Source organism: Crocodylus porosus, unplaced genomic scaffold (assembly GCF_001723895.1).
Source record: "Crocodylus porosus isolate Cpor-Errol unplaced genomic scaffold, CroPor_comp1, whole genome shotgun sequence".
NCBI lineage: Eukaryota > Metazoa > Chordata > Crocodylia > Crocodylidae > Crocodylus > Crocodylus porosus.
The window spans coordinates 12516720-12534839 of NW_017728926.1; the positions used below are offsets into that span (position 1 = coordinate 12516720).

The 18120-nt window shown below is 42.9% G+C and overlaps 1 protein-coding gene across 2 annotated transcripts; it reads left to right on the top strand.

Annotated features, from left to right (window-relative positions):
• Window positions 1-918: 918 nt before the first annotated feature.
• Window positions 919-16968, top strand: OTUD3 (OTU deubiquitinase 3). Of its 2 annotated transcripts, none has more exons than XM_019541503.1 (8): window positions 919-1174; window positions 4964-5112; window positions 5836-5948; window positions 9517-9639; window positions 10355-10480; window positions 11209-11305; window positions 12071-12258; window positions 12690-16968. In XM_019541503.1, exons 1-8 carry the CDS (start codon window positions 957-959, stop codon window positions 12864-12866), a joined length of 1191 nt encoding a protein of 396 aa, XP_019397048.1. In that variant the 5' UTR covers window positions 919-956; the 3' UTR covers window positions 12867-16968. The 2 variants fall into 2 exon arrangements, with proteins under 2 accessions (XP_019397048.1, XP_019397049.1); XM_019541504.1 differs by lacking the exon at window positions 919-1174 and adding an exon at window positions 3836-4136.
• The last annotated feature ends 1152 nt before the right edge of the window (window positions 16969-18120 follow it).

Consider the following 18120-nt stretch of genomic DNA (forward strand, 5'->3'; position numbering starts at 1 on the left):
ATTAACTAAAGAAGTGATACTAAGTTAAGGGCCTGATTTACAACCCAGTAAAATCAAGCAACAGAACAAAATCACAACCAAGACAGCATTTTGTTGGTAGAAATCAAATCTCCTGTTCTGAGTTTGCTCCTCAAACCTCCAAGAAAAACCCGCAAACACAAATGATCCACAATTCCAACTCTGCTTATAACTGCAATTACTTTATCTTCTCAGCACGGGTATCATGGCATCACATCAAAAACTATATTATGATGCTGCCATCTCATGGACAGTTTCATCTGAAATCTTCCTCTCATTTGAGCATTGTGAATCTGTTATTCTATCAAACTATTCTTTGTACCAATCTCACAATGGTAAAGCACACGATGACCGGCCCCTGAACTGGTTCACAGCTGCAAAGCAAGTTCTAAAGGGGAAGAGCTGCAACATCCCCCCTAAGAATAGGTATCAGGGGACGTGGGCAGAGGGAGCCACAATTTTGCATTACAAATCTTTCGTTAAATCCTGGCCAAGCAAAGAGACTCTTATGGACAGAGGCCCTTTTACACTCCAGAAGCCAAGAGTGATACAAGGAGACAGTAAAGTGGAATATATATATAAGGGAAAAAATATTTTAGGAATAAAGATGAGAACTGGCACCTTCCTCTGCCAACTCCCCTCAACATCAACTCATCCCACCTTCTCCCTCCTCTACTCATGCCTCCCAGGCCCAGTGTCTTCTATCCCATCCCCCTTCTTCCCCCTCCTCCCTCACATCTCCCTACCTGCCTCCCCCTCCTCTCCTCGCTGCAGCCTTCTCATCCCCCCACCCCTCCATGGGCATGGCTGACCGACGGCCGCTCTTGCCCCTCTTGGGCATCTCTATGGTCGCGCCGGTCACATGATACACACAGCGGGGGGGGGGAGGAGGCGCTGCGGCGCATGCGCAGTGCGACGGACGGGTCAGGGCCGGGGTTATGTCGCGCAAGCAGGCGGTGCGGGCCCGGCCGGGCGGCGGCAAGAAGGCGGAGATGGAGCGCAGGCGGGACGAGCGGGCGGCGCGGCGGGCGTTGGCCAAGGAGCGCCGCAACCGGGCCCCCACCGAGGGCGGCGCGGCAGCGGCCCAGGAGTTCGTCAGCTTCACCAACCAGCTGCAGGCGCTGGGCCTACGGCTGCGCGAGGTGCCGGGCGACGGGTGAGCGCCGGTGCCCCTCCCCCCCGGAGGTACCCCTCCCCCCACTAGGTAGCCTCCCCCCGTGCAGTGCCATGTCCTGGCCCCTTGCCCCCACCTCAGTGTTGCCAGTTGTACAATAATTATTGTATGCGTACAGTCATTTCAACACTTGGAGAATGTACGATTGGTAATAGCAGAAGTGCTCAAAACCTACGATGTGGCGTATACAAAACCCAGGTCACTCTCGGAGAGGCTGACCTGACTTTGGGGTTTCCTGCCAGCACTGTGTGAGGATGGCAGGCCTCAAAATAAAGATGTGCTTCAACTTGGAGAACCCAGTTCTCATCCGTTCACTGGCGTCTTACAGCGACTGATAGAAAGTACAGGCAATCCTCAAATTACGACATCTCGAGTTACGATGTTTCGCACATACGACGTCTATAAATGGACACCCTGTTTCAACTTTCTGACGTGTTTCGACTTTACAACGCTTGATCCGATGTGACGCCACGACAGAGAACAAGTTGCTGTCACCCATCTCCCTGGAGAACGTCTGTCCAAACTTCCTTGGACACGTTATTTAAGAAAGCCGACAAGACTCCAGAAAAACCTGCAGCCGAGACTCCTGAGAAGACTCCAGCCGAGAACCCTTCAAAAAGTCCAGCAAAGTCACCTCAAAGAAGTCTTTCCAAATCAATATGATTGTTATTTACGCTATAAATACACTAATGTTACTCATCTATAATTGACTGAGTACAAAGTTCTTGGTTATTTTTGGTGAAAACAGGGTATCGGGCCTTGGTTCAGGAACCAATTTATAACATTGTTTCCTAGAGGAAGATGGGTTCCGAGTTACAGCGTTTCAACTTAGGACACCATTTTCAGGAACCAATTGTGTCGTAAATCCGAGGACTGCCTGTAAAGAAGAGGACTTATTTACATATTTTTTCCATGTAGGTTTCAACAAATGGAATAATTTTGAGCTTCAAATATGATAATTTCATATTTAAGACCTGGCAACCCATCACAGCCTCCCTGTGCTGCCCAGCAGTGTGTGCATCCCCACTGCAGGTGTGGGCCAGGGTGCAGCCTGCCTTTGCCCCTCCTGGGTACCCCGAGTGCAGTGCCAGCCCAGTGTTGCCAGGTCTTAAATATTAAATTATCATATTGGGAGCTCAAAAATGATTGTCTTTGCTGAAAAACTATTGTACCCTGAAAAAAAATGGAAATAAGTCTGCAAATAAGTTGTTGTTTTCTTTACTTTCTATTGGTTGCTGTAAGATACCAGTGAGTGAGTGAGAAGTGGGTCATCAAAGCTGAGGCGTTTCTTTATTTTGATGCCAGCTGTCCTGAGAAAGTGTGGCAGCAAACCCCCAAGTCAATTCAGACTCTCTGAGAGTGACTTGGGTTTTGCATATGCTATATGAATGAGCTACCTTCATACTTTTTGAACACTTTTACTATTATGGATCGTACAGGGGTTGAAATTATCATACAAATATGGTAATTATCATCCACCTGGCAACACTGTGCCAGACCTGCCTCCTTCCTGCTTCTGTGCCCAGTGCCTCTGCAGTGCACCTGCCCTGCCTGTAGCACATGCTCTGTCTTGACTCGTGCTCCCCCTTCTCTTTCTGCATCCCTGCTGCTCCCCAGAAACATGCGTGAATGTTGAGGGAAGGATTTGCTGCCCCTCAAACCATGTTTAAAAAGACACCCCCCTGCTTGCAGTTGAACAGGATGGAGGCAGAAGGGAGCCTGGGGCTTCAGGGAGCGCAGTCCCATCTCTGCCAGATGCCAAAGTGAACACACCTCACAGGAAACCTTGTGAGGGGTGACACATCCTGGATTTTCAGTGCTGATGTAATTGTGTCCCAGGCTGTGGTTTTAAACAGCCTGTGAACAGTTAGCATGTGAAGTTATGTCCCAAGGTTGCCTGAATGCAGTAAGACCAAATGTGTTCATTGTGATGTGTGAATTAGACCAAATTGGGAAGGAATCTAACAAAGTAAGGAAGAGAAGAGCAGATTAGCTAGGCTAGTTTGACATTAGGCAGAAGGCAGGGCAGTGTGGCACCTCTCTGGATGGCTGTCAAGCCACACTGTCCTGCCTTTGAAGTAAGGAAGACTGTAGCAGACTCGGTATTTCACTTCTGTTTCTGGTATGTAAAATATGAAGAGCCTTTGAATGCACTGGTTCATTTGATCCAGTATGGGTATCCCTAGGTTGACTTTGAAGAGGTTATTAGTGGGCCATGCTTTATTCCCTCCAATTATACTACAACATGATGCCATTGCAGGGTAAATTGAAAGGTGAGGTGAATCTGTGTAGCAGTGTGAAGGTGAACGTGCTAGTTTCAGTAGTACTTGGTAAATAGAGCTCTGTGTGTCGATGGAGTCGGAAAATCACTTGTCCATTGGTGAGTAGGAAGCTTTTCCTCTGTGAGCGTAAGACGTGTGGGACCTACAGCATGAGCTATTGCAATGTGAGCAATAGTCATACAAAGTGAAGCACTGGTAAGTTTAGTTTTGCTATTCAGAGCTAGGCTGGCAAGTGAGGAGCTGGCAAGTATTGTTCTGGTTTCAGTCTGAGGTTGCAAGTTGCTAAGCTGATTTAAAAGCAGGAAGAGACTAAATAAGTCCATGCATAGTGGAGGGCAGGGGAGCAGAGACCCCTCTGGAGTGATCAGAAACTCTGGACTAGAGGTGGAAAGTATGTTCCTTCTTCCTTCCAAAAGATACTTGGGGGAGATGCCAGAAGATGCCTGGGAGGAGAAACAGCCTTCAGTTCTGCCAGACTTACTGTCTAGAGACAAATATAGAAGAGGGGACCTCTGAACAGGGTCCTAGAACAGCACAGCTTTGCGAATCGGAGTCATATTTTCTGTTCCAGCAGCTGGAGTAGAGGCTGTGATGGGTGCCCTCACCCTCCTGTTTTGTGTTGGCCTCTGGTTGTCACGTGTCTGTCTGGCTTTTAGTATCTGGTGTGTTCCCACCCATTATACTTGCTTTTTGCATTTTGAATAATACTGAATACGTAGAAGGATATGAAATATTCTAACTTTTGTAACACATACTAGAGCTAATAGTACAGCTACCATTCTTATTTAAGACCAAATGATGTCTATAGACTGAATTGAGTTGAGAAAGTTCATATTTTTGTAAAAGAGGAGTGAATCATTTAGTCTCCTTGAATGTTCTAGAGAGATTGTCACAGTAATTACTTGCTTAAGGTGGGGCAGGTTGAGTGACCTAATTCCTAGAAGAGATTAAGTCATATTAGAGAATTTCTGATCCATCCTAAGCAAAATTCCAGCTGTGAGCACCCTAGTCCCTCCCTGAAGCACTAATCAAACTGCTGACCTGGAAGAGTAGGAGATGGGGCCTATGAAGGGAGTTAGAAGAATGGCATTAACAAGCTTTTGATGATGATCATTTAGGCTCTCACTCATTGTTGCACCCTTGTTTTACTGGCATTTCCAACGGGGTGGTGTCCAAATCCCATTCACTTTGGGGTGGTTTTCTGGCCCCGTACAAGGGAGTGTGGTGTGTGCAGATTTGCTTTTTGTCTGCCCAGAGTTTTCTATTTTATCAACAGAAATGCAGTTTTTACTGCTGCTTGCAATTCAGTAGAGAGGCTTTGCATTGAGTGGAAACGAACTCATTCCCGTATTGCTACAGGTCTGAGGTGCAGGGGAGATTACACTGTAGTGTTTCTGTTGGTAAATTGAGGATGCCGGTATTAATCTGGTACTTCTCCTAGTGTTAAATACACTTGAAACAGGCTAACTGGAAATCTTATCTTTTGTAGCAATTGTTTGTTTCGAGCACTTGGTGACCAGCTGGAGGGACATTCCCGGAACCACCTCAAACACCGCCAGGAAACAGTGGATTACATGATAAAACAGCGGGAAGATTTTGAACCTTTTGTGGAAGATGACGTTCCCTTTGAGAAGCACGGTACAGTTCTGGTGGGATACTAATAGAAGAGGCTATTTTTGTGGCCCAAACCTATATTAAGAGTCTCTCTTCATTCTTTAAATGTCATTTGGTTATATCATGCCAGTTTTCTCCACCAACAAATTTCAGGGGAATAATGGGATGCTAGAGAGGTGAGCATTTGCCTGACCTTGGAGTATATTCAAATTGAGGTTAAGTGTGGAGAAGCAAAAAGCTGGGATAGTTGAATGAAGCCTAAGTAAGTTCAGTGCCTACCTCCCAAGTGGGCATTGACTGCCAAACTCCCTTGGGTTCCTCTGAAATTTTCATCCTAAAATTCTCAGCTTTAGTGTGGTATCAAAATTGAAAGGTTGATATTGGTTGCATTGAATAATGCTAACCATGGATAAAAGAAAAACAGCCCTACATAGACTTGCTATGAGAGCCTGTAGAAACCACTGAGTAACATGTGGGAAACTGTTTGGAAGATGGAGAGAAGACTGCTGTGTACTCAGACCAACAGCTGAGCTGATGACCATGCATGGTTTTAGGGGAAGCTGTTCTGCTAGAGATGGTGATCCAAGACCACTTAATCTTTTATCTTGGCCAGTTTCTAATGGGTAATGGCATGCTTGCTGGTAGGGCTTGCTTTCTGTTGTTGCTCAGGTTGTGGTTTTCAGGTGTGTTTGCAGGTGGCAGCCAAGTGCCTAACCCCTTCTATATCTGTTCTCATCTTTTCCCTAGTCTCCAATTTGGCGAAGCCTGGCACTTTTGCTGGCAATGATGCTATTGTGGCATTTGCAAGGAATAATCAGATGAATGTAGTTATTCATCAGCTCAATGCTCCACTGTGGCAGGTAAGAATCAAAGCTAAGCTTTCCTAATTTGGCCTTGCTTTTTGCTGGGTAGTCTAGATAGTGTTAAAATTTACTGTTGTTTAATTCAAGGCAAGGATTTATGCGGGTGATACCTTTTGTTGGACTGACTGCATGTTGGGAGGTTTATAGACAAGTTTTTGGGTACCAAGCTGATATTTAATGTATTTTTAAGAGGGAATCCTGAATCTTAGATATTAGTCTTGGCATAATTGTGAATGACTTCAGCATCCCACTCTTCCTTAACTATGTAAATGAGGTAAAGAACTTTAATTGGGGCAAAAACAAAGTTTAAAGTATGAAATGTGAATATGCTGGAGCAGATCCTTCTCCCTCAAGCTGACACAATTTCCTTAAAGTTGATTTATACCACTAAGTGTGAGATCTATGCATACTGGTAGCTGCTTTCAGATTAGAGTGAGGTAAGTCTGGTGGAGGCTTTCAGCGCTGTTGAGTTTTAAGTGGGATTGTTACAACAATGTAGAGAATGATGGGGATCTTGTTTGTGAAGCTTAATTAGTTCTTTATCAATTTCAGGAGAAAAAGCTAATTTCTAACCATCTGGGCAGTGAAATTTACTGAAAGTGCCTTCCAATAGGGCTAGTAAAGGCAAAAATGCAAACTGATTTTAAGATGCAGTTTGATCAGTTTGAGACATGAAGAATATCATGGTCTGTGGTAGCTTAGGACTGCATTTGGTGGCCTAGCAGGTCCCTACCATTTGTGTGTTCCTACTGGAAAAGCAGTCACTTAGAAAGTTTTCTCTGTGTGTTCAGAGGTGCAGCAAGTGAGCAGGCTACTTCAGTCAAGGATGGTTCATCTGTTATGTCTCATTGGTTATAAAGACGTTGCCTCACTTCACAGCCAGCACAATGAACGGCATAGTTTTTTTTTTTTTTGGTTTGACATCTATGTAGACATCAAAGAAGAAACATGTTGAAGGTCTTAATGATGTGTTAGCACAGGGGTGGGCAAAATTCACCCTGGGGGCCAGATGTGGCCCACCAGGCCATTCTATCAGGCCCATGCGGCCCCTAAAAAATTTAGAAAATTAACATTAATCTGCCCTGGGCTGTCTGTCGTGCAACCCTTGATGGCTTGCTGAAACTCAGTAAGTGGCCCTGTGCCCAAAATAATTGCCTGTCCCTGCCTTAGCATACTCTAGTATGCTATTGCATAGACTTCAGAACCATAAAAGAACCAGGTTAACTGTCCCTCATGGTAAAGAAAAGCTCTGTTCCATGTTAAATTTGACAATTGTGAAAACAAGTCAGTGGGAATAATGTTCAACTTCTTGACCCCACAGAGCATACAGAGGTAACTGCTCTGCCGGAATTCATAGAAATCTTACTTGCATTATTGTTTTGAACTGGATATTCAAGTTAATGTGCTCTTATCTGTACTTTGTGTGTCACCTCAGTAACCTACAGCTGTTTCCCTTGCCCACTGACCTTTTCAGTGCCATAATTACAGGGCTTATGAGAGCCCAAGTTTTGCATGCCTGAATGCAATGTTGGTGAAAGGGATTAAGTTAATAACCCTAGTGATGGAAGTCCCTAATCACAAAGCATATAAATCAGGGTAGGGGGAACACAGTCCACTCGCATCCATCATTCTGCCCCAACCTTCCTCCATAGGGGCTGCCTTTACAGATATGCACTTTCCTTGTCCTGCTTGAGTCCTTAGTGTTATAAGAATTACCCTTAAATGCAAAGCAACCAAGTGGAAAAAAAAATCTGAGTCGAGTAAGAGTTTGAGGCTTTTAACTCAGCTTAATACTTAATGCATTTGTCATCTGATCCAAAGCTTATTAACATCAGTGAGTTCTGCCTATTGCTTTCCTTGGGTTTTGGATCAGCTTTCTTGGTTTACTTTAAAAAAAGAAAGGCTTCTTGAGTTGCCTGTTGTACCTGTGGAGTTAAAGGGTTTGCTTTGTTTCCATCAGTGCTTTGGTCATTTTCCTTTGCTAATGAGAGCAAAATAAATCAGTCCATTTCCACATGAAAACTAGCATCTTAATACCTCCTTGCTGGGTAAAACTGTGATGTGGTTGCTTTCTGCACATAGTTGCATGTTCCCTGCAGCAAACCTCTGATTTACGGCTCGTGTAAGTTACTGGAGAGCTCACATGGAGGCCTTGCTAAATTAGAATTAGCGCCACAAAGAAGGAAATCAAGCAAAATGGCAAAATCTGCTTTTGGAACTGCATGCCTGTGCTCCTATAATGGCAACCACCTGTCAGGCTGATGAAGTATAAAAACTTAATCATGTTCCCATCCAACATACTGACTTCCATAAACATGAAAGGAGAGTTAAATAGAAGTTGTTGACTTGAAACTTGAAGGTGAACAAGTTTAAAAAATTTAAATAAATGGAAAGAACCTGTATTTGAGATCTCAAATGATTAGCAGGACAAATGTGTACACAAGAGTGGATATAGTTTAAAGGTGAGTGGTAAATATCTTTAGCTATAAAGACCTGGGTTCAAAGAGCTGAAAGGATTGGGAAACTGCAGAGCCTTAAACCACACAAGAACCTTAAATCATTCTTTGTGTTGCTTTGGGTGATGGGAGTCATCTGTAACTCAGGCCTCCATTCTCCAAACTCCAAGTTGACAGGTGAGTAAGACAGGTTTACAAAGACTCAGTTATGAAAACATCAGTTTAATTCTCTATATTTCATTGCAAGAGTGGAGACATTAAGCAATGTTTTATATGAATGTGTAAGTAATTTCATTTATCCAGACACCCCGATAAAGGAGTTATCCTAACATTTTGTTCCATCAGTAAATACAGATGACTCTTTGGGTAGACAATTGCTAAACTTTGAACTGACGTAGTAGATGAACATTGGGCTGTAAACAGTCCTCTGAAATTCAGTTACCTGACTTCCACAATTGACGTTTGTCTGGGTTTGCAAATCTACAGTTAACTCCAGAAAATGTCATCTCTTGTTGCAAATTTTATGAATGCCATCCTGTCAAGCCTGTGAAAGATTTTTTTAAAGCAATTCTTGTCCAAAATAGTGAGGTCTTAGCTGGCCACTCTTAACTAAATACTGCCTAACTGTATTTTACCATTTTTAAGGAAAAATGTCTTTTAAAAGGAATAGGAACTTTATTGTGATACTTTCTCTTTTCATTAAAAATTTAGGGAGGTTGCCAGGGAACTAAAGCACTCTTTGTGAGAAATTTTAGAAGATTAAAAGTGTTGCAAGTGGTTTTAATGGAAATTTAAAATAAGTTTCCTGGCCAGTGGTACTTAAAGATTAAATCTACCAGCACTACACTTCTAAAGTTGGAAGAATTGAGCGTTGATTTTGCTTCCCAGCACCACAGTTTGTATATTATGGGTGATACTATTTTTGGTATGTTTGGGGGATTTGTTAACATCACCTAATTTAACAGTGCTCATTAGCCACCTGAGAAGCTTCTCAGGGCAATGTTTGCATTGTTCTTATGCACTACTGGAAAGATCAAACGCTCTTCAGAATATGGAGCTAAAGTTGGTGCAACTTCTGTTCTCATTGAAAATATTTCTATCTTCTTTAGATCAGAGGCACAGATGAAAGCAATGTGAGGGAGCTTCACATTGCCTATCGGCATGGAGAACACTATGATAGCGTACGGAGAATCAATGACAACTCTGAAGCTCCAGCAAATCTTCAAACAGAGGTTGGTGGTGACAGAATGACCTGTGAAGTCAGCTGTGGAATTTGAAGATGTGGGCATATGATTCTTCTCACCGGTGTCTTGTTTTTAGCACTGGTAAAGAGAGAATCTCTCTCCAGAATTACAGTTTTACAGCTAAAGAGTTATTGTTGTCCACCCTAGCAGCCTGTTTCAACAGCATTCTTAGTTTACTGGACTGTGATCCAAGATTTGCTGAATTCTAGTCCTGCTTCTGATTTGAGAGGATGGCCAAGTATCTCTGAGTAAGCCCCATGTCAGCCTACTGTGTGTGCACACCTGTATACATTGAAAATCAAGAGGGGGTCAATACAGGTAACAGTCTTACACAAAAGCCTGTTCTACCTGTCATTATGAAGGGTTGGACTGAGCTGTGCAAGAATCAGTTTGCATGTAATTGCACAGTGTGCAATGATGTTAATAGTTTCAGAGAATCTAACTATTGCGTATGTTTGTGATCCTGTAGTATTAATAAGAGTTATGGGAAACAGTGTAAAGAACAGTAAAAAAATTATTCGGTTTCAAAGACCTATATTAGAAAAGGAGCTTTGAGGAAAAGGGCTGAGATTATAATAGCTAAGGTCACTTTGCTGCTGGCACTAGTTTCCTTTTGTCCATCTTAAAATGACTGTGTTTTCCTATGCTCTGGGGTCTTGTCTTGACCCGTGCCAATCCATGTGCATCTTGCTTGTTTTTGTAGATGCTTTGTAAAAACGAAACAAATAAAAAGGAGAAAATTGAGCCAAAGAAGGATGAATCTGAAGAGGAGGTGGAGGATGAAGTAGAGGATGCTATTCAAAAAGTTCGCAATGCAACTGGGTGTTCGGTCAGTATTTAGTATTTTGTGAGTAATATGCAAAATAGAGAGCACCCATTGTTACATGAAGATTGACTTGAGAATGGTTCACTGGCTGCTGCTCTTGAGCAGCTTTACTGCCACAGCCACAGATCTGGATATACTTGCTAATACAGGTAGGCTAATTACAGGCGAAGCATGGCCCTTTTATTTGTGACTAGTAATTTTGTTTCTTTATTTATGTGTTGACTTTGCCATTTCCTAGAGGAGCCAGGTTTTCAAATATTGCTGAGCTCCATTTTGTGAACCTGGGGCCCTTGTCAGAGGTCTCTGAAAGACACCCAAAATCACTAGGTAGTTTGACAAACCTGGGCCATTGTTACTAAATGGCTGTATTTAGCAGCTGCACTGCTCCTGCTAATAATGCCTTCAAGCTGACTGAGAACAGGGCCCATTGTATTTAGTCCTGTACAGATACAGGTCAGGGACTATCTGTTATTCTAAAGGGCTGTATATGTGCAGGCTTGACCTGGCTCACTGTACTGGTCTGCCATGATCTTTGGGTTTCCATGTCTCGGTGTAGCTCAGACTTATTGCTGTTGTCTCCCATCTCACAGCAAAAAAAAAATCTACAGGGATTCCAGAAACAAAACTAACTTCTAGTCAGAATGGTGTAGCTAACTGTACAAGTGTCCTCACTAACAGTGGTTCAGAATCTTTCCAATACATGTGCATCTTTCTCTCTCTCTTGTGGATAGGATCTTCATTTAATAAGTCAGATTCTAGAAGTGGAGAACTACGATATTGATTCTGCAATATTTGCCATTCTCCAAGTGAATGAAGTGAAAAGAATCAGTAAGTAAGCAGATCTGTTACCTTTATCCTTTTGAAAAATGCCCCATAGACCACATTAGAGACATTCCTTAAACACGAGACTCATATAGCAGAACACATTTTTCTCTTGGCTGTCTTAATAGTGTGTGTAAGCCATGGCTCAGAAGGATAACCTCTTATAGGATGAGGGTGAACTTCCACTTCCAGTTATTTTTTGGTGACTCTGCTGACGCTTTCAGTATGATGACAGTTGTGAAGCTGGTTTTAGCGACTCTGCTATGAACTGGAGTAAAACAAACAATTATTTTCACAAAAAAACACTTAACACATGTTACTGCAACCAATCTGGGATGGATTTGTGGTGATAGTACAGAGTTTAAAGAGTTCAAGTTACCAATCCCTTGAGGCATTCAGCCCCTGAAATAAATGGATTTCCAATGCTTATTCACTCATCTCCCCACTGAACCTAATCCATCCTGAGCCTGCTGTTGGGATGCTGGTCTCTCTTCTGCCACCTATCACTCTTCATATCTTTTTCACAAAACTATTACAAAGACATTTGGATAGAAATCAGGTTGAAACTACGAAGAGGAAAAAAGACCCGTTGTGTGCAGGGTCCTTCTTTTTACTTTGCAGTGGGTTGTGCTTCATGGATGGGTTACTGACGTTTTTACAAAGAAACCCTACATATAATCATGGCTGACGGCCTACAATAAATCTGGTAACACTTTGGCATGATCCACTCTTGCTTAGAGCATCTCTGACCGAAATCTCTTGTATCGGTAGATGCAGAGGAGCAGTGTGGTTCCCAGGCCAAAGGTCAGAAGCCGCGTAGCTCAGCCCTGTGGGAGGAGAATGGGAGTGGCAGTAGAATCTTTGGAAATCAGGGTTTACCTCCAGGTGGAACAGAAAACAACAAGGCACAGGTTAGACCTGTTGAAGAGACTCGAGCCAGCAAAAACCATTTCCCAAAGGTATGGAAAGTGTATGGAAGAGTGTGGAGGTGGGGTGGGAAATGGGGGTGAGAGGTCACAGATCCCTTTGGGGTGAGTGGAGTACCAGTATATGGGGGAAGCCCTGGCTGAATTTCATCTCTCAAACATTACTTAAAGTATTGCTGCAAGAAAGCAAGTTCCTGAATTTATTGCTAAGTAATGGGCATGTTAGAATAACATGGCCTTTTTTCCCCCCAAAGGGGTAGATTTTATTTCTTTTTTCCCTCAAAGAGATAGATTTTATTTCTACGTAAAGGGCTTGGATCACAAGTTTTGAGACCACGGCATTGTACCAGTGGTTCTTTAGTATCAGCTTGTTTGCCTGTCTCTGATAAAGGAAGACAGTACTTTCCCTGGTGAGCATGGCATGTAGGTCCTTTGAACTGTATTTATTGTTCGACTCTTTGCAGGTATCTAATAAACAAAGGAAGGAGCTGCAGCGGCTGGAGAAGAAGAGGCGACAAGAAGAAAGGCACCGTCAGAAAGCCTCGACTAACAAGAGTAACAATGCAAATAACAACCGGAATGAGACAGACTCAAACACGCAGGTCACTCTAGTGAAGGCCCTTGCGGCTGTGAATATTTGACTGTGACCGTGTTTAGGCCTCCTTGCAAATGGGAAACAGAATCGAGGAGGAAGAGTACTGACACTTGAGAGAAGGCCATACTTTTCAAAACAAACTTGTGGGCATCCACTCAAAGTTTCTGCGTGATAAGTCTTTTTTGGCTTTCTACAGCTGCAGGAAGAGCATCTTGGGGACATTAGAGAACATTTGCCAGTGAGTGAGGGATGGTCAAAGCTTAGTGAAGTGAAAATGTGGAGGTGGTTCAGTGAACGTTGAGCCATCTCCCTATATACCTGACATGAGATTTGCTTTCAAGCGTGGAAGAATACTTGTTTTAAGTTACTGTAAAGGGAAGTGTTAACTGTTTTCAGCTGAGGAATACACTTTCCCATTTTCTCTCTCTCTCTCTTTCTCTTTAAAGTGACTGGAACAAACTTTTGGAATCCTTTCCGAAACCGAAACTATCAGCCAAATACTATAGCAAAATATGTAAGATTTGTCATCCCTTATGCCCCACACCATAACTGAATGGCAAGTTGTAGTTTGGATAGAGCTGCTCTTGCTTTTGTTCCACTAAGCCATTTGCTAAATGCTGCTGACTGTTTTAGAGGTGATTTGTACCTGGAGGTGAATTGGGCTGGCTGGATCTGTGATATTTTTGGCACCAAGTGAGTGTAGAAGAAATCTGTGGGCACCCTGATCTGCTAGCAATGAAGCCCCTCTTCTCTGACAATATTACTTGCATAAAATGATGGGGAGACTAGTATACTCTTTGACTGCAGAGTTGATTTACCCAATCTAGTATAGTCTAATGAGGTAGTACTCGATGCAGCAGACATGAGATTTCTATTAAGTGCTAACAAAAATGTGCTGGTGTTTAGACATCTGGAATTTCATCCTCTGCCTCATGCATTGAGGGCTGGAGTCCAAATAGGGAACTTGACTGTCTTCAGACTCCAAATTAAATTCTTTTAGCCAATGGCTCAGAAGTCCTGGGGACAAGCTTCCAAGTAGCACTGATTGCTGGGAAATTTGCCCAATTCACTCCTCATAAATCAAGCTTTTTCCAGCATAGGATTTTGTAGCTTAAATTCCTCTTAGATAAGATCACCAAACACCATGAAGTATAATTGATCACTAGAGTCTGATCTTGTGGTATTTTCCTCTATATGAGTGGGAGTTTGGCCTAAAGTAAAGGTTGTGGGATTTGGTCCATGATACATGATGGCTTATAGTATCAAACATCAATCAAGTTCCTGGACTTGCATGAAGAACTAAGTTAAAAAAAAAAAAGAGAGAGACTGAGAGAGGAGACACCCTATTACTCAAAGTAAAGCTTAATGAAAACTTCCATGTGAGGGAGGATTCTTTTAAGGTGAACATATGTGCCTTGAAAAGCCCATATCAGTACTGGAATATGTGTGGACTTAATACTTTAAAAATGACCCTTTTGACTGAACTGCCAAGACCTGAGTTAGCAGTTCTTGGTTTCCTCTGCTACTGTGTAGCATTTGAAACAATCAAAGAAATGGACCTGGCCTATAAGTATGAGCAATATTGAATAGGGCTGGAGAAAAACAAAATAGCCCTGTGGGCTTGGAAGCTAAAATGTCTTTGGGTTCCTCTCTAAAGAGCTGGCAGTAGTGTATACAATAGCAAACAGCCCAGCTGCTCAGAGATGCATCTGACATGTCAAAAAGTCCATTATTTTCAAATCAGTCTTAAATGCTAGTGCCAGCCATCATAAAAATTTCCTTTGGCAAGAAACCTATGACCAGTATTTGTTAGCTGTAAACAATATGAATAGGCCCTGAATTCACAGTACCATTGAAGTATAACAAGGTTTGTACAAAGCTTTTGAGGGGTTATAGCGGGAAATTTGGTCTCCTGAGTGGATCTGTTCTCATGGATACTGATTTTGGGAGTAGAGGAAAAGGTATTAAAATATGTGGGGAACAAAACCTCTTTGGACTTGGTCCATCTTGGATGGTGCACTTTTAAAACTGAAAACATGGATAATAGGTGGTCCTATAATTCTAGCTGAATGGACCAGTTGTTGCATAAAGAGAGGGTGCTATGTTTAGGACTCTGGGGCTTTGCTATTTACTGACCCGTCCAAAGATTAGAAGTCATTGTTTACTTGTCTACAGGCTTCACAAACTCCAGAAGTGGTTGTGAATATCCATCAGCATTGTGCCTGGATGTACTACTTTCCTATCCTAATGCCTAGTGAGTTGGATGCTCAGAGGTTGGGGAAAGCTTGTAGTTAAGTGGATGTCACCAGTGTTGTGACATTGACATAAATACAATGAAGAAAATAGCTTAGCAAGATGCTACTTCCAGTTGCATAGTAGGGGATAGTACCAGTTAGTTTTGTGCCACCCTGTTTTCATATTGAGATGGGAGACTGGTCCTGTAAATGACTAGATAAATAATATAGGCCTAAGCAACAGTGCTAGTTTGCTTGTTGGCCAGTTAGGCATTGGATGTTCGGGCATCTTCTATGAATCGCATTGCTTTTCTTGAGCCAAAGCTGATAAAAGGATTACCTGTTCCACCAGCTTGGGGTGGGGTGAGGTGGGGGGGTTGTGGAGATAATTGTGCTCAAAGGAGATATATTCACTGGGTGACAAAGTTCCTATCATAAACACACAAGTTGCCTTCACAACCAATTCTGCAAAGCCCAGCTCTGTTCTGGAAGTTACTGCCTTCTGTGTAGTGGTGTCAGGTCTTTGCTAGAGGTGGAGAGAGAATCACACCCTTGTTTGCTTGTTTAGGGTATCTGAAACTGAATATGCAATTGAAAGTGCTCTAATCTGACGTGTAAATGGATTAAACGAGCTCTTATTGTACTGGGCTGATATTCCTGTTAGAGTAGCCACATTCGCTTCTTGAGTCCATGCCAAGGAAAATAGCCTTGCCCTGTGTGAGAGACCCAAAGCTTTGTGCTGGCTGTGGTTCAGGCTCCTGGTCTGCCTGACCTTTCTGATTTGTATCTTTTGGGGGGGATCCCTGTGCATAGTTTCTCTGGGAACTCCTTTTCATGAATGGAAATTTGGGATGATAAACTATGTTCTTTTATTATGGTGCTTGAGTTTCAGTTCCCAGGTAGGCACTAGATACCACTTCCATCCTGAATAGCCTGCTACTTGGGCATCTTCGGGTTTGTCAAGGTGGCTACCTTTGTATAAAATGCAATAAGACTTGATATTAGCTGGGGGCTAGATAGTTCAAGATTTCGTGATGACATACAGAGACTTTCAGTTCTCAGGCTTTGAATACAGGGCCAGTTTTATCAAGCAGGTGGCTCTTTAGTGGCAGACTGGAAGGAGTAGGTTTGGAAGCCTGCTAGGCAGGTAAGGTTGCTGCTGGCACTTGAAAGCTGGAGGCTGAGTTGTTATCCTTGGACCCTGATGTTCTCCTTCCCAAACTATCAGAAGCTCATACTATTTGTTTATGCTATTCCTGTTTTTATGTACAGAAACGCTTCAGTGGTGGAGGTCTGCATAACTCCCTGCATCAGTGGAGCTGCTGCCTAACTTTGCCAGTTGAGAATCTGTCCCGTTTTCTCCAGTGCAACACCCATCTAAATAGAAAATATCTCTGAAGCGAAGAGTTAATTCAAAGTAAAGCACCTTGGTCACATTCTGACAAGTTAGGGGAGTTGCACAGATGCAACTAAGCTCTTCAGGGTTTGCTGTGTGAAGGAAGGTGCTCCCCCTATTTCTTGCACTGCCTATTCTTGTGTTTCTGACAATACCGTAATTCTCTGCAGAGGACTGTCCATTCATCTGTTGACTTCTCAACAGCCTTATCTCATATACAGTGCCTGACTATCAGAAATTTCATGTGATCTACAATGTTTGCATCCATAGCAGTGCTCCAGATGCATCTCATTTTCCCCTTGGATAAGCTGAATGACAATTTTTCTCTTCCTTCCCAGCTCAGAGCACTCTGCAGGGATCATGCCTCAATCATCAAACCAAATGCCAAATACCTGTTTTGTTTTTTAAATACTTAGTGCAATAGAAGCTGCAAAGATGTGTCATTTGAATTGAGAAGAGAGTTTTGTATGTTGGATGGACTATAGATTAAAGATTAAACTTTGATTATTTTACTAAGAGACTTGGCTCATTCATTTTGTTGATTTGAGTGATGTGTGTGTGTTGGTGACTGCAACCTGAATCTCTCACCATTATTAACATCCCTATTGCAGCTCCCAGTTCCCTCACAGTCTTCACTGTCTCAAACCAACACTCCTGTGATGTTAGGGAAATGCTAGATTCCCTGTTTTAGATATGAAGGGACTGAGGCCTGAAGAGATGAAGACCCAGATTTAGGGGCAGAACTTGGGCACCTAAGCCCTAAATTTAGGGACTGTAGTTGGATCTCCCGCTCAGTTGCTGCCTAACATTGGAGGCGTTTGAAATCTTTGTAAATGCCTAGTTGTTCAACATCTGAAGTTCCTCAGCTGCCTAAACTTCTGCCGCTCAGCGTGTCCAGCAATGTTTCAGACTTAACAGCAGCTCAGTGCCTGTTTAAAGGTTGCGGGTTCAATCTCTGTAAACTAGTAGTTCATCCTGCTATCTTGCCTGAGTGGACCAACTCTGATAAGCAATCTCAGGGCATGTTTATTAGGTCAGGCTCTCTGCGAAATAAAGGGGCACTGTAAGTGGAGGTGACAATACTCCTTTTTTCTCCAGTAGCTGAAACACCACTACAGAACGTGGGAATTTTGGGTTTAATTCTCTTGTATGCCTGAGGGAGAGAACAAGAATAAGCATGCATGAGTCAGGTTGCAGTTTAAGGTGCTCATGTGGTGTTTCCATCCCAGAGCCAAGGACTGTAGTTCCTTGCTCCCAGGTGAATACCTCTAAGCAGTATTAGAAATGGAAAGCTTAGTCTAAGTCTATCCCCACCATGCAGTTGGTCCAATAAAAAGTAACACGCACAAAAATCCTTGCCTCTTAACACTAATCCCTTTTCAAACTGTTCTGTATGGGAAATGACAAGCCTTGTAAGTGAATCCCAGTGTTTTTTCTGTAGTTGCCCCTAGGACAGCCCTACCTCTCCCAACAAGCTGTTGAACACAAAGGAAATGGAGAAATATGTCTCTCGCCTGTTGTCCTTTTGAGTCGCATGTTTACACATACTTTTTATTGGCCCTTTTGAACCAAATGAGAGAGTGTCATAGATGAGGGAGTCTACCAATGTTGTTTTGCATCGAAGTTCATATCCTGTATTGGCCACGTCAACAGTAATGTCATGCTCAAAG

Coding starts and splice junctions, on each gene's coding strand:
- OTUD3 (XM_019541503.1), top strand. CDS start 957: ATGTCGCGCAAGCAGGCGGTGCGGGCCCGGCCGGGCGGCGGCAAGAAG. Junction 9,640..10,354: donor CAGCAAATCTTCAAACAGAG/GTTGGTGGTGAC, acceptor TTGTTTTTGTAG/ATGCTTTGTAAAAACGAAAC. Junction 10,481..11,208: donor GCAATGCAACTGGGTGTTCG/GTCAGTATTTAG, acceptor TCTTGTGGATAG/GATCTTCATTTAATAAGTCA.